Genomic DNA, 25,919 nt, shown 5'->3' on the forward strand with positions numbered 1-25,919 from the left:
ATTTTTTAAACTTGGGTGGCCTGTCTGGCATCTATCAAGAGAATCTTTCTCCACAGCCACCATTTCTGATTTTCTACTAGGCTTTTCCACTTTGGGTAAGTAAAATTTAGAAGCAGTGACAGAAGGACTACAAAAGGAGAAAGAAGGAAAGACAACTGCATTAGATGGGGAAGAAAAAAATGAAAGTTAAAAAAAAAAACCAAAACATTCTTACTTATTGTTGCTTCCACTGAAGCTTCCTACCCTGGCTGAGAAGACTTTACTTATCATCAGCTGTGGGGGAGAGCTGAAAGGATAAACAGTCATTTCAGTGAGTCATCAATTCCAAGCGCCTGACAAGAGAGCGCATCACAGAAAAGGACACTTACCGTATATAGTGAATTTTCAAGGTGGAGCCTTTGTAACTCATTGCCACTGAGCCAAACATCATTTCTCCCAGCATGTTGACGTCAGAGGCTGGTCTGGTGTACTACACAGACAAGAAGATGGGAAGAGCAAAGTCAATAATAACTTGGCATACTATTTCAATTTAATGTATTGTCATAGTGCTACATTTTGAATACAGAATACAAATAAGTTCTGCTTTTCCATGCAGACAAAGATCCTGTGTGGTGCTAACACACTGAGTGCAAGTACAAGCAAGTACAGCTGGAAGATGTACTCTGGTTTGCTCACTAGATGGGCATTGTTACCCTTATTCCAGGGGGACCTCCAAAGGCAAGAAAGAGGAAAAAACCCGACTGCATTTCCAAAGAAGTAGCTGTGTCCAGCAACATTCCCATATCACTGAGCGTTTGATGAAACCTGTAGATGTTCACAGGACTTCGATTCTGTGATCTGGATCCCCAAGCATTAAAATGTCTTCCGTATTCAAATGAGTAAATTCCCCTTCCCTGCCCTTATAGAATGCTTCTTGGGAAGATTTTTGATTGGAAAATAACTTGTGAAGACTGTGTTTCTAAGTATAATCAGACTAATTTCTTATTTTGCTTCAAAGACTGATCATCAGTAGCAAATATGGAGAGAAGTTTATTAATTCTGAAGGAAATCACTTATCTTCTAGTTAAATATAATCTTTTTTCTATCTTAATCTATACACGCTTCAAATTACATTTTTCTAGATGAAACATTTATGCTTTTACTGAGAAACAGCCAGAGTACCTAAAAAATAGTTCACTTAAAAATTTCATGTTATAGTAAGACAGACTAAAGGGACTCTTAATATACCATGTTCAACAGCTTCTTCAGAACTGACCTGAAGCATAGGCAGACCTCTTTCAAAACAAGAACAGAGAACGGTATAGTGCCTTTTATGACCTTCACAAATAATAATGCTATTTAATATCTTTTTCAACTCTTTTAAAGACAAGACCAAGATAGACCAAAAGGTTAAGATGTACCTACACGTTCTTATTCTACAACACTTTAAAGATAGGGTAGATATCTCAAGGTTCAGATTAACTTGTAATATACTAGAAGTAAAACTAGTATAACTATAATGCATGTAAGATAAGGCTTTTATATACCAACTTCTTCAGTAAAATGGATAAATACAAGCAAGAAAGGTAATGAACATTACCTGATACTTTGGTATCTGTTCTTTGATATTTTGCATACAGCTTATTGAGGGACTATGGAAAGAAATATTGTTGTTCCCATTGCTTGCTTGGCAGTTCTTGGCTGAAGTCTTTACAGAAGCATCCTCTGCCATTTTCTGTGTCAAAACAGAGCAATATGATGAAAACAATTAAAGTAAATATGAGAACTCCCATCTGTAAACATATGACAGAAAGATTTTTCTTAAGGTACAGGTAGGCAACAGAAATAAAAGATACTCTTATTTGGTTCAAAAAATATCTATCAGTTTTAAAACATTTTTAAAAAGGCCTGCATCAGAGAAAGTGCAGAACTACTCTCACATTTATATTTTCAGACAAGTTTTCATAGTATCACACATAGACAGAGTAGTCAAAGTTCCACTGGAAGATCATTCCCAATTGTTATGAATTGCTCTGTGTAACATTTGCCAAAGTTTACGTAAACAAAATCTCAGCTTATGGGTTGCTTACAAACCAATTTCTGTAATCATTTGCACAATTAATCACTCAAATTACACAAATTTTGCTCCCCAACTGATCAACAGATTTCTTAAACAGAAGAACAGCCAGCAAAAACAAGGGGTGAATAATGCATCATTTGGTAGAATTAGCAGGTTATAAAATCTATTTGTTAAACCTGTAAAGGACTTGTGTAAAAAAAACCAAACAAACCACCCCCTTTAATTCAAAGTTCACTCTCAAGTCTACGTTTTAACACCACCTTAGAACTGATCAGAAGGGTGTAAAGGAAGTCTCAGAAAGACACCGATTACATTAGTGCTATTGTACATGTTCCATAGACAAGCTGCATTTAATTCATTGGTATTTGCTTAATACTGTTTTCTTAAACAAAAACCAATTAGTTTCTTGTTTTCTTTAATGGCTGCCTTTTTTTTCCCCTAATTGGAATGTCCATTACACATCAGTTAAAAGGGCCACATTATTTCAAACATACTTCTCACATACACTTGAAATGATTTATATGAAGGGAGCAAAACTGTAACATTGCAGCAATGAAAACTGCTTAGAAAGTCTTAGAAAGCTTATCTTATACTCTTTTTATATATTTAAAAAATTCAAAATGCCTTAATGAACATATATTTCATGTGTATTAAGGTAAACATTCATTCATTTGGTGCATATCACAATGAAGTGTATTTTTGTAAGTCTCATTTCATACCAGCATGGCTTACCTCATCAGGAATGTGCATTGGCAGAGATCAACTAAATTTTTTTAAAATGTCAACAAGGTACATGTAGATACTTTACAGAAAAAACAAGCAAGCAGGCAAAAAGAAATAGTAATAACCTAGATGCTAGTAAAAAGCAGCCATAGCCAAATTTACATCACATACTTTGGGCTCAGCAAGATGAGAAAGGAACAATAACAGGAAATTAAATAGAAATAAAAGTAGAATCCAATATTCCACAAGGCTGATTTTTAAGATGAACATTTTCAATACTATGGTGCAGTAACTGTAGTAAGTTTTGGAACACTCAAGTCACAATGACAAGATGATAAAACAGGCAAAAGGAAAGATGCAGAAGAAAAAGAGGAAGAGCAAGCCAAGAAAAGTGGAGTAAATGATCTGTCATTCTTTTAAAAGTTGAGTTTAAACTACAGTGACAGTACAGCTCCTTTACCCATTTAAAAATAAGCCTACTAGCATGTTAGAAAAAAGATCCTGGACTTCTATATTTTATCTTATATTTGCACTCCTTTTGTGCAGTTTTTCCCGGCATAGTATTTATGTGCTACTGCTTCTCTAATCTCAATGTGACTGTCATTAGGGGTTTAGAAATGCATCAGTGTCAGTAGTCACATGTTTAATGAGCTATTGACAAAAATGCCTAATAAGTGGTCTGATATACACCATCTGCAGAAAGAATTGGAGATTAGATTAAGAACACTGAAAAGAAAGGCAGTATATTAAACAAACACAGGGTTAAATAGAATACAGACCTGCTAGTTCCCCCAGGTAGGTTTATTGCATACTTTAAAGACAAACAATGTATTTGAATATTCAATGTGAATAAGCCTTACTGTATTTCAGAAAAATGGATAAATGCACAGTATACACACACACTTTCTTGACTTTAGTTTAAACAGGACCGAGCTTGAGAGTAATTTTGCCTTAACTTTAAATGAATCAAATTTTAGGCTCACTGTTTGATAACATACCAAACAAACAGCCAAACATTCAAGATCACTTTTAACATCTACGTGTTTGCATGCATTTCAAAGTGCTTTGGCTGTTTTAAAAGGGCACTTAGATTAGTGTCTTGCTAGAAAACAGATTATAGCCTGTATCATGTGTTATGAGGGAAGTTATAATCTGTTTTATGTCAGTGTTGCATAGCGTTTCTGATAGGACATTTTGTAGTTAACTTCTAGTTTGAAGTATTCAAGCAAGTGGAATAGTTTGAGTATTTAAACGCAGCCAGAAATATATTTCTTCCTCTCACACTGTGTGTTTTAAACCAACTTTAAGATACAAAGTAATGACCTTGATAGGGGGTGGGGGAGGGAGGAGAAGGGGGGCAAGATTAACAGACCAGTCTAACCCATTTATCTTGTTAAGTAGATGATCAGTCATCAGCTGATGATGCTCAGTTTTATTATTTGGCACAACAGCATACTTGCAATGTGACTGAAATAGATTGCTGTTTTTTAAGCATCTTCATAAGTAATTTCTACAAGTCACAACTATTCGTACATAGCTAGTGATTCTACAATAAACCATGCTAGTCTGACAGGCTGAAGCTGCTAGTTGTTAACAAAGGCTTCAAAACAAACAAAAATTTGAAATAATTCAATGTAGAAGAGAAACAGAGCTAGTAGAAATAAAAAACCAAAACAAACACAAAACAGAGAATACTATTGTTTTACTTGTCTTATAATCACCTAAGTGTGCTGGAAGTATTACTCCACAATTTGTGTGTCTGGAGAACAGCACAAAGAATTTGCATCTTGACAACATCAACTCTTGCTTCTATGTGTGTCATCAAAACTTATGTGGCCATATATTGCCATGCGTCAGTCTTACACATTAAGGCATCGTTAGCCAAAGTGTTTTAATTCACATAAAGCCAACAATTTTACTAATCCAAACACCAAATGAAGACAAGCACATTTAGAGACATGCTAGACATAACTGGAACAATGGGACTGCACAACCAGGGCTAACAACAAAAAGCGATCCCAGTCAACATTAAAAAGGCTAAGGAAATCAGTTTAAAGGGGTATAGATTGCTTTGCTTGAAAGCAAATCAGGTGTAAGTTATTAGGTTTCAATGACATATTTCTATTATAAATACCAAATACCAGATGTGTTCATAGGCTTTTTGGAATCTAACACACACTGCTGCAGCTATCACAGAATCAAGATCAAGTGCAAGATCACTAAGATTAAGAAGTTGACACTGACATATTAAAATTCCTGCTTTTGGGAAGGGAAACAAAAGAGCAGTAGGACAAAAGCAAAATTAGCATTTCATACCTGAACCACAGCTTCATCAATTTTGCGGACTGCTTTGGAATCAAATAAGACCTGTCTGCCTCTCCTCTCACAGTCTTGGTAAACTATCAGGCGGATTTCATTCAAGTCAAACTCTGAAGAGGACCAGCTGCAGGTAATAAATACAAGATGTTAAAACAATGTGCTTACTTTGCAGGCTTATTTAAGTGAAGAAACAAGTATTCAGCAAATACATCTTTTACTCAGCATTTACAAGAATCAGGCTGTAATCACAGAACTCCGACCAAAAAGTAACTCAAAGGAGCATCTAAGCCCAGTGTCACCGACACACAAGCAGGCACAGCCAGACCAATTTTCATCCAACCTTTCCTCAAAATTTTCTGGAAAAGGAACACAAAACTTTGTCTCAGCAATCTGCTCCAGGGCTTAACTACTCTTAAAATTTACTCCCCTCTCTGCACACAGTCTGGATCATCCTTATTGCAAGGTAGGTTTACTATTTTGTGCAATTCTCTCAGTGGCAACAAAGAGCAACTGATTACCATCCTCCTTACTACAGCCTTTCACAAACTCAAGGCTTACGCCCTCCCTCATCCTTCTCTCCTCTAAACAACACAAACCCAATTCCTTTTGACCTCTTCCTGTCAATATAAGTTATTATTTTTCCAAAGTTTAATTCTTGTAACTGAAAGACAAGGTTTATGTTGTTCCATTATTTTTCCCCTTTTCTGAGATGTTTCAGAGTTTACAGAACAATCATAGATTACAGAGACTTGATCTCCGACTACAGTGAAACTCATTTAGTAGATGAAACCAAGATACCACTGAGATTCAACCTGGAGCAAAACAATTCTCTCAAGCCAGAATCTGCCCATTCCTCAGAGATACACCGTGGCACACGACTTGCTTCCTTGCGCTACTGCAAGAGGCTGAGGAGCACAACTGATCCTGGCTGCAATGGCAAGAGACTATTTCCTAATTCCAAAGGGAGTCGGTCTGCACATCAGAGCATGGAGGTTTGCTTGGCTACAGAAAATGCTTTCCATGTTCTGTAGTTGACAAGCTGGAATTAATGGAGAAACCTACTACTGCATAAAGCAGTGCCACACAGCACTGGTGCTCATATTGCCTCATCCCTGACCTTGATGGACCACATCTCAGGGGCAAGAGTACAACTGTTATTAATAGTTGTTGGTTTAACAAATTGCATAACAGACTTCAGTCAAGGCCACACTGATCTCCCACCCAAAAGGATGTTTCATTTAGGAATTTTCCCGAACTATGACCTACAGAGAAGAAAGGTAGAGAATTGAGAGAAGAGCACAAAACTCTATATGTCTGAAAGACGTGAATTTCTGAAGCTATTTCTTTTATTCCATGCTTTGTTAACAGTCATAAATCAATAGTGAGGTAAACACCATCAGCTCCTGCTAGAGTCAGTAAGGTAACCATGGGCAACTGCTTTAGTAGTACACTCAGAGACTTGCAAATTTAATATCATTGTAAGTAAAGACAGCTTAATTTCTTCTTTGTGCTTCATCTTGCATTTCAGAGATGAACTCCCCTTCCTATGTAGCTAGAAAGAAAAATAAGCCTAAATAGGCACCTTTTATAAAGCTGAAAGACCTCATCAATCTAGAAGGTTTTAATGTATTTTTAAATACCTTGAGACAGAATAAGCCAGATACCTATCTCTGCTGCAAGGTACTCTGATACAAGTATACTCTATGTACATAATATACAAGGGTCTAGTACACATCAAAGCCAGATCATGGAACAATGCTAAAGGTTGTTTTGCCATCAACAGTGAGGAAATTCATGGATGTGTTTGTAACATGTTGCCTCCAAAATGCTAGGAATGCCAGGCAGACTTCTTTTCAAATCTTCCCTTTCAAAGGGAGTCACAGCAGTAAGTTAACCTGCATGAGATCAGACCTGATACCATTGTTGATAGTTGCCCAACAAAGATCCTACACACCTCACATACACAGAGAGCTGCAACTACACCATCTGTTTTAAAAGTCTGTTACTAGTTTCTCAGCCCACTGCCTGTGCAATGCTATTACAAAATCCAGTTATACAGAACGCAAGAGAAGTCAGAGCCATCAATAGACTTCGTTCTAGTCTGCCACATGAATCTGATGCTCTTCAGTACCAGATCCTCTGATACCTCTTCAGTTATACAGCTACCTACTTACTTTAGGTATTGTCTGTTGGAGAAAGTGTGTAACTATGCTGTTTTCTTAAAAAAGCCACAGGTCTTCACTCCTTTTAACAGCAAAGAAAAGTTACATCTCTATGGCTTTAATTTAAATTGTATGCAAGAGCAAAAACTTATTTATCTCCAGGACTGGCACAGCAGGATCCATAGTTCAGACCACAGGACTGCAAGTCTAAACTGAGAAAGATTCATTTCAGGCACAGGTTGAGCCAACCCAGCCCTGCATCTGCCCACCAATGCTAAAAAGCATGCTCAATACTTGTGTTGCATTAATTTAGGTTTCCTTATGAGCAGGTGAACTTACACATAGAATCATAAAGGTTGGAAAAGACCCTTAAAATCATCGAGTCCAACTGTTAACCTAGCACTGCCAAGTCCACCACTAAACCATGTCCCCAAGCACCACATCTACCCTTCTTTTAAATACCTCCAGGGATGGAGACTCAACCACTTCCCTGGGCAGCATGGTCCAGTGCCTGACTACCCTTTCAGTGAAGGGGTTTTTCCTTAATATCCAACCTAAACCTCCCCTGGCACAGCTTGAGGCCGTTTGCTCTCGTCCTACCTACCGCTTGCTACTAGGGAGAAGAGACCAACCCCCACCTCGCTACAACCTCCCTTCAGGTAGTTGTAGAGAGCAATAAGGTCTCCTCCAAGCCTCCTCTTCTCCAGACTAAACAACCCCAGCTCCCTCAGCTGCTCCTTGCAAGACTTGTGCTCTAGACCCTTCACCAACTTCATTGCCCTCCTCTGGACATGCTCCAGCACCTCAATGTCCTTCTTGTAGTGAGGGGCCCAAAACTGAACACAGTACTCGAGGTGCGGCCTCACCAGTGCCGAGTACAGGGGCACTATCACCTCCCTGGTCCTGCTGGCCACACTATTCCTGGTACAAGCCAGGATGCCATTGGCCCTCTTGGCCACCTGAGCACACTGCTGGGTCATGTTCAGCTGGCTGTCAACCAACACCCCCAGGTCCTTTTGTGCTGGGCAGCTCTCCAGCCACTCCTCCCCAAGCCTGCAGCATAGCATGGGGCTGTTGTGACCCAAGTGCAGGACCCGGCACTGAGCCTTGCTGAACCTCATACAGTTGGCCCTGGCCCAATGATCCAGCCTGTCCAGATCCCTCTGCAGGGCCTTCCTACCCTCCAGCAGACCAACACTTCCAGCCAACTTGGTGTCATCTGCAAACTTACTGAGGGTGCACTCAATCCCCTCATCCAGATCATCAATGAAGATATTGAACAGGACCGGCCCCAACACTGAGCTCTGGGGAACACCATGCGTGACCGGCTGCCAACTGGATTTGACTCCATTCACCACCACTCTGGGCATTCTGCACTAAAGCAAACTTCATGTTGTTTGTGCAGTGCCAACTTCTGTATAAGATGTGAACTGGGTTTTATAACAAATGCTGAAGTAGAAGCCAATGTAACAGCCTGCTGAGGTGCCTTTTCCACACAGCACGCTAGAATTAAAGATTGCTGCAATCTCTCAGAACTTCAAACAGATTCTAGTACCAGGAAGCAGCAAGCTAAGTCGTCACATAAAATCTATCATAAAGACCTTTCTGTGACTAATAGGCCAAATCTAGGGAAGTAACTTCAGATAACACTTCTTACAGTACTAACAAAATATCAAATTTGTGTTTTAATGAAGTCTTTGCTTTCAGGCTTTGAATTACCCAGAACACAGATGCAGTTCCTGCAGCAGTCCTACCCATTGCAGATGAGCTCCATCCTACTAAAACCTCATTTGGTAAGGTCAAGCATGTCTATAGGCAAGTTATACAGGCATATAAACCCATAGTCTCACTACTTCAACGTGGAATCTAGCACCAGGCCCAAGACTAGTCAGATGACTGGGATGTTTTTCCCCATCACAAAAGCTGATGAGCAGACTGCTTACAGTACTTCCACCCTTTATTGTCTAAGCCAGCTTATATAACATACAGCTCCCAAAACAGGGACAGTGGGAGTATTCGATCATTTCCTAAAAACAGAGTGTTGAAGAATACAGACAGTACACAGACTCATTGGTCAGCTCTGTTTTCACATGCATAAAATCCAAAACCCCAAACCATTACTTATCTTTCTATCAGCTTCTTGCTTATTTAGCAATGCTGAAAGGCATGCGCCTCTTTTTTTCTTCTTCACATATATTTTTTGAAAAAGAGGTAAGATTCTCTCACACAAAGCAATTCTTTGTTAATTCACTAATCAATTTCCACCACCAAGTTTGACCAAGTGATATATATTTCTATCCTCCAAAAATAAAGAGTGAAGGAGATAACAGACTCTTTCCCTTCCCTTCCAAGGCCACAATGAACTAATATTAACTTCAAGGCAACAAAAAAATCTTCACGATGCATTTGTGGGAGATAGATAGAGGATGGGGAAAGAGAAGATTCTGAAAGTGTTATGTGAAAAGCTTGCACCGGAATCTGCACATTATTAGATTGAATTTTCTATTTTTCATTGCCAATTCTGTAACAAAATTATTAATTCCTCTGCTTTTGGACTAGAAAGCAAACCTTCAACACACAAAAAGCCCCTTATTTTCCAGCTGCACCACATTATGAGATTCTAACGGTCTACTCCATGTCCAATTATAATAAGTATCGATGGTTATTCATATCAAAAGTGCCCTTTTAGCTCTTCACCACCACTCCTGACACTCTCCTACTTCATGCCTCAAGACTCAGTTGTTTTCCTTGTACTCATTTGGTAAAATCTAAACTGGCACACTTGATTGTTTCCTTTTGCTCTGTTTCTGTCTAAAACAGCTTACCCAGCCATATGTAAATACTGAAGGAAGCTATGTGAGAGTTATATAACACAAGTAGTTTTGTATATGTACCTACTACTGAAAGTGTTACTTCTGATAACAAAACTATGTAATCCTCAGGGTAAGCTTCATATTTCTTATGAATGTTTAGCAAGAATAAATGTGCTACAATCACTACTTTTGCATAAAAACTGTTGCTTCTTTCAGTCAGCTTAAAAAAAGCCTTCAAAAATAAGTTTCACTTAACAGTAACTGAAACATCATTTGCCTTAGCCCTGTTTATATAAAAGCTTTCTCATTCTGCAAGAAAGACCTTACAGGTCCCATTCCTGTTTAAAAGCTACTTAATAAACAGAATGACAAAAGATCTGTGCTGAAGGAATACATATTGCCAAGTGACTTATAAAACAAATGTTACAAATAAAACCCTGCTGTGATTTTATTAATTTTTTTTTAAGCCCCCTGAGTGTCAATGTACTGCAAAATGACAAAACATGCTTCTGATAACATTGCACTCTAGAAAGGTAAGGAAGTAAAGAGACTGACAGCTAACTGAAATGGTCGGCTTAAAAACAATGGATTATGCCAGGTCCTGCATATTCTTAAAAATTAGCTGAATTAATATGAGCTTGTGCAGATGTTCATATTGCAGGTTAAATGTGGCTGTTTTGACCGAACATAATGCTTTTATTTGACCACAAAAATGAAAGCCCCACATATCCTTTCTCCCCTTTTCGTAACTACGTGACCCTTCCTGTTACTCATGTCTGCTCTGGTAATTGCTGGACCCTTCTGTAAACTAACCAAATTCTCTGCAGCAGCAGCAGTCTGTCCCAGCAAATCAAAGTGGATCAGAAATGTAGATTGAAAAAGGAAGGAAGAAGTAGGAGGCAATGGAACCTCCACCTCTTGGTGGCAGCATGAGTTATACTAACTCACTTCATCCATGGGGCTATATACCTTCAGGAAAGGGCACAAAGAAAACATTCCCTATGCGCTTCAAATAAGTATTGAGGCTATTTAGAATGTTAATTGGGTTTTCTTGTTCCCGAGTCAGTTTTCTGCCTGCTTAGTGAGCTGAACTGGCTCCCTAAGGGGAGCACAAGAGGAAAAAGGACAAGAGCATGATGCCAGAAAGCAAAGGAAGAGGCGGCAATGTGATTACTCCTTCAGCATCAGCAGTCTGTTTGAACAGCTCAATTTATCTAGCCTAACCTTCAGAGCAGATCTTTCCTGCATCTGGAAAGTGCTAGAACTAATAAACATCATCTTCAAAATAAATAAATAAAATCAAGCTGTCTACATTCATACAACAGGAAAACCAGGTCTACTAAAGATACTAAAACTAAAACACTATGGATTTATTTATTTTTTTTTTAAAGAAAGCCACAAGTTCGGAACAGCTTACAGATATCCGGCAAGTTTTCTCCCCAGATCCCATATTAAGCTTAAGTTTCCTTTATTTTCTATTACATTGGCATGTAAGCTACTTTCCTTTGGCTTGTTCAACATTTCTTCCATTCCAGATATGAGACATGGAGGCAAGGAGACCTCTTACTCAGGGGAAAGCAGAGTAGTTTGTTTCCAGAAAAAAGCCAAGAAAAGTTTGCCCCATTCTGCCCTGCATCAGTATTTTCAGTTAATGTAGATCTCCAAACCCTGATCTTTACAAAGAAAGCTTTTGGTTCACCTTTATAACAATCAGCATGCATGCAGTAACTTAAGAATGACCTATTTATTTATATTCAAAAACTACTTCAGCTGACCTTAAAACGTTTTTGAAAGTGACTAACCACTCACTACTTCAGTGCAACATCTATAGGCTAGAGAAAAAAAGGCTGAAACATAACTCTATACCTATATATCTATCTATATTTTTCTGCTTCTCAGATCAGCAATCCTGAATGTAGAATATTTATGTAGAAATAATGTAGAAAAAGCTGCTCTGAACCGAATTTTCACCACAGTTACATAGCAATAGAGACTCAGACATCAGAGACATGCTGGCACACACCTGAAAGACACCACAAAGAAGTCAAAGAAACACTATTTATACTCCAGATTACTTTGATGTAATGCTTGATCTAGAGGTCATTTACAAGTAAAGCAGAGGGTTCCCCCTCTCCATTCTTCCCCCACTTCACAGCATTCTCTCCTGCCTGCTCTGCAAACTATTACTACTTGACCCACTAACACAGGAGGTGGCAAAAAAAAAAAAAAAAAGAGGGGAAACTAATTAGGAAACTAGACAGAGAAGTAAGATTATTTAACCTTAACTGAAAAGAAAGGCAATTATCCTTCATGTCTCAGTTTGCATATACATAAATCTTACACATCAGAGTCCAGAATGTAGATTCAGTTTCAAACAACAGAGAAGACTTTCTGGAGTATCAGTCACCATCATCAGTAAGAATAAGCTTCTAATAGAATCCTTCCAGTTATTTACAAAATAGCATTTCAGGCACATGATTATAAATCTAATATCAACCAAAAACGTCCATTCTCTGTCACAAATAATATCTACCAAAAAAGTTACATGCATACCTGTTTTGCAGCAGTCTAGTCACTTTGCTCACACAGCTGACACTTTGGTCTCTCAAAGATTTTCTAATGCTCTCATCCAATTTGGTACAAGGGAGATTATTTCCAAGTGGTACATCGTTGTTGTTTCTTGCTCTTTCTATTTGTCCCCCTGTGCCATTTGTAGCTTTTGGTGTACCCCCGCACATTTTCTTTCGCTACAAATCCTCTTGTAAAGCTCCCTCAAAGAAACTAAACACCCGCTGAAGAGATAGAGCCACAAGCAGATTTCTTTACTATAGATCAACCATTAACAATGGTAGTTTACCATCAGCTTTCTTCCCTATACAGGAACACAGTCTGCTGAATTTCCTGTTAGGGAAAAAAAAGGCAAAGAGATCTTCATATATTCTATAAGCCATTAATGCAGAAAGGCAGCTGTAGCTAATGTACTGCTGCAATTATTCCAGACAGAGGAGTAGACATGACTTTCAAGTTTCCGAAGCCATCATAGACTTGCTCTTGCTGCTGTTAGAGTTTTTCCTACCAAGCCCGGTGCAAAGCTGTAGCAGATACAACAGCTAATATTGACTTTAACTATGTTTGTTTCCTGGTATGTGATTAGGTAGCTGGCAATTATGTAGTCACAAGACTGAACCATATGGCCTCTTAAAAAAAAAAAAAAGCATAGTTGCTTTTGCAGTGACTCGCCCTTAGTTGCAAGGTTGTTCTAACACTGGCTACAACACCCTGTTAATGGCTCTCATGTGAGCAATTGTCATCTGACAACCCCTAGCAACCTCATATAGCTTAGGAGCAAATAAGAATCTGTCATCATTGCCATATGGCTATCACTTAAAAAAAGTGGCCAACACCAAGAAACACACTAGCTATTCCGCACTGTAATGCTTTTACTTTTAAGGACAAGTAGTATTTGCACTTGGCCAAGAATCTGAAACTACTATTTTGAAAAGCTTTTTAAGAAAAAGTAGAAGGGAAAACAACCACCAAAAAAAGTCTGTCACAGACATCAAGTTTGTTGATGAGAATTTATAGTCATGTGTCTATTAAAACAATTTAATGGCAGCACTGATGACAAAAATAGCTAATAAAATACTTCTGACCAAGAAAATTTAAGCTTTTAAATGGAACAAAGGAACCTGACGTTTTGTTCAGGCTCAGGTAATTCCACTGCAGAACAAAGTCCTCTTCCCCATCCCTGCTTTGAAAGAAGTTATCCATGCACGTCTGCTCATAATTCATGTCTTACATATTTCCCCCCCTCTCCATCAGTAAAGTTTTAGACATTTTGTAAGATAACAGCCATTGTGCTAGTTCCCTTCCTGATGAAAAAGGGAAAATAGCTTTGCGAATGGCACCCAGAAATACAGCAGTAGAATTAGAAAACACAGTAAGATTTCAAAACCCAGTGCTACGTGCTACCTGCTAAATAGCACAGCACCCTTCTTACAAGGATTTTGTAATCTCAGTAAACCCCAACCTCTAAACACTAGACAAAAGTCAAGCAGAAAATTAGAGCAAGGTTAGGTTCAACAACTTGCTCAGTTGCAGAGGGAAGCCTACAGAAAAAAAAAAAAAAAAGCTCAGTTTCAATTCCCAGAGTAGTGACAAGTACTAGATCACAATTACTCCTCCTCCCAAGTGAGGGAGACAAGTGAAAAGCTTTGGCCTGTTCTCAAGTTATTCAAACGATCTAGGAGAGGGCAACTCCTAGCCCTCGCCTCATTGAGGAGGACTACTTTAAACATCAGTGTTCCTAGTCACCTTTGAAGTGCAAATGAAACAAGCAACTGATGGCCAGGTTTCTACACTTAGACCAAGATCAGCAACTGATAGCTTTCACTTCTGTCCTATCTTTTCCCCAAACAAAAGCCAAAACAAAATTCTGAAACATTCAGTTAAATGACCACACTATTGGATTCACTTCGGAACTAGAACTAGGAACTCCTATAAGCTCACTAAATAGACGTGCTTCACAACACCACCTCATCTGTAGATGAAGTCATCTGTAGAATACTATAAATCCCAAAGTACCTGGGGAATTACCACTGAAAGTCCACAGAACAGTTTCTGAACGAAATGCAAACCCACACATGGAAAACACCTTGAGTCCAAGGAGCAGATAATACAGAAAACGGAAGAAAGAGTCCTAGTCTCCAGATATAATCCTCTGGGAAGGAGAGTTTAATCACTCTTTTTCTAGGCTACATGGCAGCATGTCACCTGCTCTCTTTGTAGGGCATTTCCTGTCCTTCATCTCCACTGCAAGACAATTGCCTGAATTATTTCAACTCAAGGTAATGCTTTAGCAAAAAAATTGGGGGGGGGGGGGGGGGGGGGGGGGAAGGAGGACATATATATGATGGAGTTATCTAATTAAGAATAATTATCTGTAGAAGTTACAGCTGTCCACTAAAACTTAGGCACTGTTCTCAAACCTAACAGAATATTTGCAGAGCCCCCAGTAAGGTTTTATTTTCCAAACAGCTTTTAGAAGCAGGCTAGAAAAATGTAGGAAAACAGAAAGTTTGAATCATACCTGCTGTTTCAGTGAGCATTTGTTTTTGCAAAACATACAGTTAGCAAAATTCATACACAAAAAAATGCCTACGACCCAGACATTCAGGATGAGTGCCAAAACACATGTTTAAAGGTGAAGTGGAATCTATTTTGGATTGCTTAACGATGAATTTCCCTCTTTTAGTCTGTTGAATAGCTTATGTAGAAAATGCGGGTTCCCTTCCTCCCTCCCAATTTGAAATATTTACCCTGCATTGCTCCTCCTCTTTTTAAAACCTTGGATATGGAAGAGTTGCGCTGATGCCACACCACATTCTTTTTCCACCATGATTTAAAGTAGTCCTAATATGGTAAAGCACTATTAACCTCAGATGAACTACCTTGTTCAAGCATGATACATAGTTACTAGTTTCACACAAGTTAGGCGGGATACATTGCAGATTAGTCACGCAACAAGTGAAGGAACATGTAATTTGTAGCACTTCTCTCTCTCTCAGTTTAGGTTTTCCTGTAGAAAGAGTTCTTGGTGCACAAAAATAAAAGTTCTCAATATCAGATCACTGTACAGAAAGGTTACTTTTTTTTTTTAAAGATAATTCTGTATGTTACTGTATGAAAAAACAACATTGGATATATATGTTCACTGGAAAGTTAGAATTCCACAGACTCCCTGCTTAGGGGAGGAGAAAATACTGGATATTTGCAAGGCTGGAAGCATTTTTCATCATCTTTGTTGCTAGAAAGCAATACCATCACACACAGACACACACACAAAATGACCACAAAAACCACACACCTGATAGAGGCTAACAAACAGATCTACACAAGTTAAAGGCAACATAAATTGCACACATCAGCTTTCCACAAACATCAAGAACATACTTTTAAACCAGTGTTTCACAACTCAGTCAACTTTCCTAAGTTTGGATTCACTGTTCATTGGCTTATCTACAAGTCAGAGGTTTGGGAGCTAGGTTTCATACAGTGTCTCACTGATAATGTAATAAAAAAAAAAAACTAGCCAAACAAAAACCCCAACAAGAACAATGTGTTTGAAGTAGTACCATAAACAGGACAGAGACAGTGCTCTTAGTTGCTAGCCCCAGAAACAGAATTCCTCATTAGGAAAGAGAAGAGCTCAAGACTTGTAATTGCACGAAAAAGCGTACATATTTGTGTTTTACCATTAAGAAAAGTTTGTTTATTTTTGTTAAACTAGGACTTTAAACAAAGAAAGGTGAAGTATGCAATAAGGTTAGCACCCTAGATCTATCACCTGGTCCTTTCCTCAGTACAGAAAGCCTTCCTTAGTCTTAATCAACTTTCTCCCTTGCATCCCACTTCCCCCCCTAACCCACACAGCTTCTAACAGCTAGGAGAGCTCAGTTATCTAAATCAAGTCAAATACTTAGCAGAAGTTGTTTCATAGTAATAATCTTTATCATTTCAAAGAACTGAAGGTTTACTTGTTAATTTAATGCTCTTTAGGGTTTGGGGTTTTTTTCTTCTTCTGTTTATCTTTTTAAAGGCACGTCCAGTAACCAACTTCCAGCTTTCACTGGAGCCAAACAGGTTGAGCCAAACAGCAGCAGCGGGACGGCAGCAAGCGGTGCTCACTCCAGAGTCTCTGCTGAGGGCTGGGGCGCAGGCCGCCCGGCCGGCAGGGCCACCCCACCTCCTCTGGCACGCAGCGCCGGGTCTCGGCTAATGCATCATTCCCATGTCACTTGTTCCAGCGGCGCCATGTGACTGGGCCAGCGTCCAGGAACACAGCTACTAAATACAGACACTGCCAAGGCACGTCTGAGAACTGCCTCTGCCAGAAAATGAGATGAATAGAAATCTCTTATCCTACCAGCTTCACTGCCTCTGCCTCTCCCCACCTTCTCTTGAACAGAAGGAAGAACTACACATTGCACATCTGAAGGAGAATTTTGAGCAATAACGCAAGGCAGAATCTGGTATTTATAACACTGTACCAGCTCTTGTTGCATTTCAACGCTGTATGAAAGTACTGACGGATCTCAGACCTTATTAGTATCTCCTACGTAAATGAGCAGGCCAGCACAGACATCACCACCACACCTTAGGGGCAGTATCCTGAGGCACGGGTTTGGTTGCCTGCTCTTTCCTGTTCCTTCTCCCTCTTCTGTAAAGCCCTATTTTTTTTTTTTATTTCATAACAAAAGTCCGTACTTCAAGCTCTAAGCTTTCAAGCCTCTGTTCAAAGGAGCAGTTTTAGAATATGAAAAGCACCCATGACTAAGAAACAATATTATTTATTAGACATAAGTAAATACATCTTAATGCCAACTGATACAGAGATATGAACAACATTGTTTGGTGTTCAACACCTCCCTCTGCCCCCCTCCCCCGATTTTTTTCTAATTAGCTGAAAAATACTCCCTTTGCTAAAACACACACAAACACCTTCACTCAAAGTAACTAAACACACCCACACACTAAAAGAAACAATTTCATTACAAATTTCCTCCACTTCTGCTATGAAAAGGCTAGATTCATAAGAAAGCTTTGTAAACTTCAGAGGACATGGCACTCTCTCCCAGACTTTACAGCCAAAGAAGTTTAGGGTATTCTCTCCAGGAGTGCAGAAAGCATTGCAAATCCCCTCCTCATCCATGTTCTGAGCACGCACTCCCACCACACAAGAGAATGCTCTCAAGCAAGGCTAGAGGCAAGCGCTACCCAGGGACCCCATGCCCTTCTTCCAAGGGAAATTTATTCAGAAAGGATCAGTTTCAACTAACCCAAAAGTGCATATTCAGCAGTATGATTTGGGGGGAGGAATCAAAGTTGCCTGGTTCTAAGTGCATCCTCCCAAAGTCATAATATATGAAATCAAAGATATCAGACATGGCTCTCCAGCAGTGCTGAGAGCTGAAGCAGCTCAGTTTTTTTTGATCAGCTAACACAATATTGGTGAGCCCTCTGTAAATGGTTATGTTCAATGTTGTAAGAGCAAGACAGTTTTTGATTCTTTTAAAATAGAGACTGTAACTGAAAAGTTAGTCTGCAATAATCAGGAAGGGAATGAAGAAAAACTAAGTATGTTTAATATTCATGAAAACTTAGTGATTTACCCAACTGGCAAAGATATGGGAAAGAACACATACACAAGAAGCCATGCCTGATCACCCAAAAGTTGCTATAGCATGAACAGCAAAGTCCATCGCCTGTCTAGATGAATGCCAGGAAATCCTGACTTAGATTGAATGAAGTGATAACACAGATGGATATAACGTCAGCTCCGGCATTTTTCACTAGTTATAGCCAAAAATATGTTTTGCTCCTCTTGTTGTTGTTGTTATAATTTGTCTATTCCATCCAAAACATTTTCCTTAACCCTCTCTTGTAGACAGCATTGAAGGTAGCTTTCCAGTAACCAGCACTGAATCCTGAAGGCTTACATACATTTATTTTCAAGTTTCACTGGAAAGAGAAGGAGGAGCCACGTCTTAGGAACCCATACAAAAGATCAGGGTAGTTAAAGCACTCATACCATAATACCTTCCCAATGAAAAAGACTACACACAAAACCAAACAAACCACAGTCCTACAGCTGACTGGCATGGGCTAACCTAAACTTACTGCAAGACACTATGCAAAGGAGTTACGTTCTGTTTACCACCAATTGCGTAGGACTTTGACTGTATAAATAGTCATTAAGTTATGAATTAGCCTCTTGCTTAAAGCGGGCCAACTGCTCTAACTACTTACATAGGATCCTAAACATTTTTCTCTAAAATACTGGTATTATATTAGACTTAGAAGTTTATACAGCCAGATTGACACATAATTACAGTTGACCACACCCAGTGACACCCTAACATTTGGCTGGCAAGTAGCAGTCTGTCAGTCATGAAACATCTGGACAAAAAAATAAAAATCACAGAAAAGAGTAAAGTACAACCTTGTCATGCAACAGGAAAATGCTTTACACATTGAAGAGTCAGTGATAAAAACAAAGCATAATTTCTAAAATGGCAGTCAGAAAGTTTATGCAGTAATTACTTATTTAGACAAATTAGAAACCTTTCTCCTCGTGAGAAGGTAAGAATGGGTCAAGCTCCTTCAGTGTTCCCCAGTAAAACTTTGTATAAGAAAGTCCTTTATAATGGACCTGACTTTCTTCCGAGATGAAGTCTACCAGAGCAGACTCACTAGGAGCCTTCTCAACAATTACAGATTCAGGACAACTTCATTAAAAAACAAACAAAACTCTCACTTTCTTTTCTAGTCAAAACAGAGCCCAAGGATACAACTCTAATGAAGTTATACTATACTTTAGCCAACTTTTAGTGCTTCAGTACTGCAAATGAAAAGCCACTGTTTCAATCAGATTTCTAGTTCACATGACACTACCACGTTTCAATACAAATATACAATTATTTCTTTAAGAAGTAAACAAAGTTTAATTCAGAGGTTCAAGTCATCTTTGACATTCTACTCAGGTGTTCTTTGCTTAAAACCAAAGAAATCAGGCAGATGTAGCGTCAATGTATACACAGGTTCATTGAGTTGGCTGATTGTTTCAAAAAACCCACGTCCACTACAAAATACAGTGTTCTGTTCTCATTTTCCTCTCCATTGCATACCTACCCTGGACTCATTTTCCAGTCCAGCTATACATAGACATTTTACAGTCACCAAGTGCCACCATAAAGTGACAAACAGAAAAAGCTAGTTTTCAAATACACATTATCCTAGCTCCATTCAAAAGCGGTCCCAAACATATTCCTGTCTGTAAGACTGCACACAGGAACATATGAACACAAGACATTTAGCACCTGAATTGTTTCTAAACCAAGACGTACTCTGATCTAGTCCACAGTGGATGACTGACTTATATCCTCAAGTCTCCCAAATGCTGAAGTCATCAGGTGTTACTCACTCACTCTAGAACTTGGAATCATATGTGAAATGGTTTTAGCACCTAGTAAACATGCTGTATATCCACAGCCAGATGTCATAAATATCTTTATAAACAGAGAGGGTTAATTTTTCTAACTCTTTAACTTGATGTTAATTAGAAACTCTTTTAACAGTCGATAAGGCAGAGGTTGGCATTCTTGAAGATGTTTCTACTGGCTACCATGTGAGAGTAACCTTCCCCCAGGCTAAAAGCCAAGATCAAGTAAGAGCTCAGATGCATGTCACTACAGTTGTCTGCCAAGTGAACTGAAGTGGTTACCAATTCCCAGCTCTTCATTCCAGCCCTCTCAACGCAGCTGCAGACTAGAACACGAGCCCTCCATAACCCTTTCTTCATGAAGTCTGACAGCTTAACACAAACTACTGCAAGAGATGGTTATATCACTGACCTTTACACAGACATGACTGAGGAGGGCTCCAACACTCTCTATTCTATCAATGCTACTGTGGAAGTGACAAATGTCCAGCAAATAGTCTATTTCAGCACAGCATGGGAGAAGGCAATAGCATCTTGTACGGCTGCGGCCATATGCCAGGACCAGAGCCTTTACACACACGGACTAACCCCCGCTGCTGTACAGCTGGGCAAAGTGACTTCTGCACTTAACTCGCTTCTTCCTTGTGCCTGCACCACAGGTCACCAACCTTCCGTTCCAGTAGCTTAACAGATCTCTGCCCAGCTTGTTTAACCCAGTCATGTTAAACAAGCCAGGACTTCAGAAACAAAAGGCCCACAACCTTTCCTAGAGTAGGTTTTGTCTTAGAAAGCACAGCTCATTTTAGAGTGCAAGTTAGAGAGCAGAGTGTTAAACATGAAGATTTTTGAAGGTCATTTTGTGGGAATGGGAAAGGAAAGGCAAGGAAAGATGACGGACACAGGCACTCAACTGTTCAGCAATAGTTAAACGAGTTCATGTGTCCACACATAGAAACACAGAAGACAGACACAAAAGATTGTCTTAACATAAGCTAATTCCTTTGAGTTGCAGATTTTAAAAAACTTTCATAACTGTCTTTTCCAGACCAGAGAGGTCTTTAACATTATATTATATTAAAATCCATAAAGTGATCCACATTCAGTGAAAGAACAACAATGCAAGAATAACGTCCTTAAAACTATGTATTCAATAGTTTGTAGATCATTCTCTCTGAGGTTTCCTTCAAAAACATCATTTAATGTACTCTACTGAGATTTGTACCCCTGAAGCTGTGCATTCACATACTCAGGCCAAAAAGTTGAGCAATTTCAGGTGCTGGATAACATCTGGGTTCAGAACTCAGTGCAAAGACTCTGTACAGAAATCCAGAGCACCAAGTTCATTCCAGCCACTGTTTTCTTTTATAAAAGTCAGTACACTTAATGACAATAAAAGCTAAGAGTCATTATGTAAGAAGCTAAGAGTTACTATGTAAGAAGCTTCCTGACTTCATTATAAAATACGAAGTACTATATTACAGTAAAAGGGTTTAGATTTCTCATTTGAAAGTGCTAATGCTAAATTCAGCCTGTTAGCACCTCTATTAGAAAAGTAAATAAATACTGTCAGATTATTTACTTAATACAGCTGATTTCATTAGCACATGTGAAACTCCACTGAGTACCTTGGAGGAGAAAAGTTGAAGCATATTGCATTAAGTGAGAACACGCTGCAGAGAAAGCTCCATACTGGTTCAGTAACTACATCACACACAGCTCGAGTTTCACTTCAGCACAGTCTATGGAAGGAAAATCATGAGTCAGTTTTAACAGCAGCAAGTGTGATGTAAAACCCTCATGCCCATTTATCAGTACAATTCTGAGAATCTCACCAATATCCAGGAAGGGGGCCGACTGACAAAACAGAGATTTTGGCTGTTGGTCATGTAAAAGCACCCATACTTGCCCTAATTGAAGTAGGGAAGGCAGAGGCACTATAACTGAAACTCTAGTTTCAGTCCTCTCGGTGCCTCAGAAGAACACTTTGTCTTGCAGTCTGTGCCGAAGTTTGTCTTGTGACCTCAGTCTTGTATACAAAAACATGACATTGCTACAGTATTCAAGTGACAAACACATACAAATAGGGCAAATAGAGTGAGGCAAGAAAAGCAACGACCACTGTTAGGATAAGAAAAAGCAGAATGGAGAAGAACCTGAGCCTGAAGATTAAGAAGCAGAGGCAGAGCACACGCAGGAGATGATTCATGACAGGCAAAGGTGACAACCACGTCCACGCCTGTTAGTCAGATCGGTAGTAATCCGACACTATCGCAGGAAGCGCATACAAAGGCGCAGGCACATTCGCTGTCTTCACACAAGAAGTACCCAATTCAAAGTCCTCCTTTTCTCTTTTATTCCCTCTAGAAAGCCTGTTAACCACCATCCTACAGAATTGCATTCCTCATCTTTTGCCTAACAAGGGTACCCATGGAAACCTTCACATAGCAAATACTGATAATTAGGATAGCATAAGAGCATTCTTCTTACAACACTTTGTCTAAGCGGCATGCAAGACAAAGGTGTGCTCTTAATCGAGGGTGTACTTGGTAGAAATAACTGTTGACAAATATAAAACACAACACATGGCTCTAAAACTGAGCCTTCTCTTCAGACATCATGCCTGAACATCACTAAGGTGCAAAGTAGGTTACAGATGAAAGCACATGATTGTTAGCGTCAGAGGGAATACCTAAAGGAACAGGTATGTCACCAAGGTTTGTAGCACACGTAGTCAGTATTAATCCAAAGAATTCGCTTTGCAAAAGAAGTCCTCAGCAGCTTCAATATTACTGAAATGCCAGAACAAGAAATAAATTGCTTTTATGAAGACAATTACTCCATTTTCTGGCCCCTCTAACCCCCAGCTATTTTGTCACATCTACTCTCTCTGGGCTTTCGGTCGGCTGTTACTCACTGTTCAGACCAAAGCTACAGCAAAAGGCCACTACCATGCACTGGAACACCCACATCCCCCAATGTCAAAGGGGGGTGACATGATGACTAATGACTACAAGGTTCTTGTCAAACCTTTTCCGTCTTCCTTTCCTCTCAAGTTTTAACAAAGCTATTCTGCTACCTCAACTAAGTTTACATAAGAAAAGTTATGAAGTTCATGTAAGTTTACATGAAGCCAGCCTCTACGGGCAATAAAGCTCTGCATCAGCATTTAAAAAGTTTCTCTACGAATTCAGCTTTTACAAATGAATGTCCACATTTTTCAGGCCCAAGCAGCTCTATTTTCTCACTCACATAAATCCATTTACGTCAACAGACAAGTATTCCCCCACAGCATTAGCATCATTGCTTTAGATTGTAGCGTATTCTGCTTTAAGTTGTGCTACCAACACAGGAAGGTAGCTCCAAGGCTTTCTGCTGCTACTGTTCCTCAAATCACTTTCTACTGAGCATAGTATGTGGCAGAGTACTCACCTACCCAGTTTTGGACATGTAAACAGCAAAAGTACCGTAAGAATAAGGAATTAAGCACCTACTATCAAACTGCAGATCAATTTTAGAGTCAGGTGTGTAGGAAATGCATTACTAGCCGGTTATGCCCCATGGATAAATTACTTGTAAATCAGAAACAAGATAACCCACTGGCAAAACCAATTTGATCAGTCAGGCAAGAATGCATCTTTTCATGGAATTAAATTAAATAACCAAGGTACATCCATCCCTCTCAGAACGTCAGTAGCTTATGCATTTCTACACAGTTTTTTAGCCATCTGTAGCAAAAAAAGAAAAAAAAAAAATAAGAAGGGGGTGTATTCTTGCAACTTTAAGAGAGAATGAGAGTTAGTCTCAGAGCAAAGCTAGAGGAAACCAAGAGGTTGTTCAGTGACAGAAGCATGTAGGGGAGGGGAAACCAAAACAACTTAAGAGGGAGAATGGCCTTGGTTCCTGCAAAGCTCAAAAGCCAGAGGACTTGGGGTTTGTTTTCCTTCAAAACAGCCCCAGGCTAGAAGTGTGGTTTCCATGTCAAAAGACCATACTTTCAATCACTTCCTCTCTAAGGTGTTTTCTTGAGTGAGACTGTAATAAATCTCTTTCTGAAGAACTTACTCTTTAGCTCTCATTACTGAGGAAAGGCTAATGCCAGAGCAGAAGTATAATACTGCACCTTAAGGCTCACCTTCAGTTGTCAATGAAGAGGTACCTGGCTTAGACTTGCTGTTTAACCTTCCCCGCCCCCGTGCTCAGATCTCGCCCTGGGCTGCATCGCCCTTACTACAGCATATAAAATAGTGATTTTTCTTTCAAATGCTTTTTGAAGGTCTTTATACATATTTCCATGTATAAAGACATACATGGGTGCTCAGTAGCGTTACTGTTGTGTGGATGTCTACAAAGCTGCAAGAAGCTCAAGAGAAACCCAATTAGGCTACAAGAATTTATTGAGGAGTGTTTCATTTTAACAAAGATATAACAAACTGACATGCAAGCAGACTCAAAGCTCACTACCGCTTTCTTTCCTTTTTCAGAAAGTGGAACATTGCCAGACTGGTAATAAATGCTGTGAAATAATGCTTAGTGAGTAGGATCTCACCAAGCATTTCAGCGCTATGACCAAAGGAATTGCTAGTATCAGCTGCCAAACAAATGATCTCATATACCAAAGCTAACAAACTGTTACCAGATAGATATCCTGCAGTTACAACATGACATCCGTTCCATTATAGACACCAGAAGGAGCAGCTGATACTTAAAGCTGAAGAAACAGCCCATTTCCAAGTTTCAGACACAGCTGAAATAACACAGTCTTTTTTTTATAGAATCCACATTAAATGAAGTTATTCCCTGTTTTACAACATTCTTTCACTAAACGTACCAACATCAAAGAAATTTCATCAGAGGTTGCAACGTAGAAATTGCACATTCAGTAGTGAAAGCACAGTCTTCCAAGAACTCCATGGCATTTCTTTTCATTCTTACATCCCTGAATACAGGCACTTCAATAAAAAAAAAGCTAACAAAGACTGAAACCAGTGTGAAACCTCAGCCCTCAGCTTAAGGATAATGTCAGTCTTTCATGTTGAAAAGTACAGAAAAGCACTGATGTGAAATCTCATTCTAAAATCAGGTAAACACAATTACAGAGGAACTGCTAAAAATTTAAGCACAATCAAACTATCTGCAACCCATATCCATTTCCTTAAGCCATCCCCCAACACCTTACTCAAATACATGCTTAGCACTTGAGATATTCTAGTCCTGAGATACTGTATGCTTATAAAATACTCAATCCCTAAAATTTAAAATTCATGGGGAATAGGATGCTTTGTTTTTGCAGTAATAGCTACCATTCTGCTAAGCACATGACCCTGGTAGCACTCCAAAAGTCTGTACAAACTACTCTAAATCAATCTTGTAAGGGAAGTAACATTTGATAAGGAAATAAGAAATATTAGGGGAATTTACCCACAGAAATACACATTTCTCACATACAAAGTAATTAGAATTTCCTCAAAGTGTTAGAGGCCAAAAAGAAATATATTGAACTACAGTCACTCAAATGTCTCTGTCAAAAGGTGTGTGTATATATATGTATATTTTTATGTATGCATTATATGAATATATAGACAAGCACACATATAGATATTTTTAGTTAAGGGAAGCAAAAAGCAGTAGTAATAGGAACCAGAAGCTGAAGATCTGTGTACAAAACTGCTTAGAACAAATACAATATCGCATCACTAATACCCATCTGTTCTCCAGCTCCTTTGTAATTTCTCTTTATAAAAAAGAATTCAGATATTCTACAATTCTAACTACTACCCTTCTAACACTTCAGACTTCCATTATTTTGAAGGGAGGCACAGGCCAGTAGAAAGTCCTGCTATCCT

At 39.1% G+C, this 25,919-nt stretch overlaps 1 protein-coding gene across 13 annotated transcripts in view; it reads right to left on the reverse strand.

Annotated features, from left to right (window-relative positions):
* Positions 1-25,919, reverse strand: part of FNIP2 (folliculin interacting protein 2) — a 102,666-nt gene that overhangs the window by 73,726 nt on the left and 3,021 nt on the right. For 9 of the 13 annotated variants that reach the window (XR_015699919.1, XR_015699915.1, XR_015699920.1 and 6 more), the window contains exons 1-5: positions 12,630-13,123; positions 5,099-5,225; positions 1,580-1,714; positions 369-469; positions 215-286 (exon numbers count right to left, since the gene is read on the reverse strand). Coding sequence is in view for 5 of the 13 variants with exons in the window: in XM_087737259.1 (XP_087593385.1) it covers positions 215-286; positions 369-469; positions 1,580-1,714; positions 5,099-5,225; positions 12,630-12,814 (620 nt within the window). In the remaining 8 variants the exon portion in view is untranslated. Of the gene's footprint in view, positions 1-214; positions 287-368; positions 470-1,579; positions 1,715-5,098; positions 5,226-12,629; positions 13,124-25,919 lie in introns of those variants that run through there. The other 4 variants (XM_087737260.1, XM_087737257.1, XM_009474762.2 and 1 more) reach the window with 3 other exon arrangements.

This window comes from Nipponia nippon, unplaced genomic scaffold (assembly GCF_047370975.1).
Source record: "Nipponia nippon isolate SJK-2023a ecotype South Korea unplaced genomic scaffold, ASM4737097v1 scaffold_6, whole genome shotgun sequence".
NCBI classification, from domain to species: Eukaryota; Metazoa; Chordata; class Aves; order Pelecaniformes; family Threskiornithidae; genus Nipponia; species Nipponia nippon.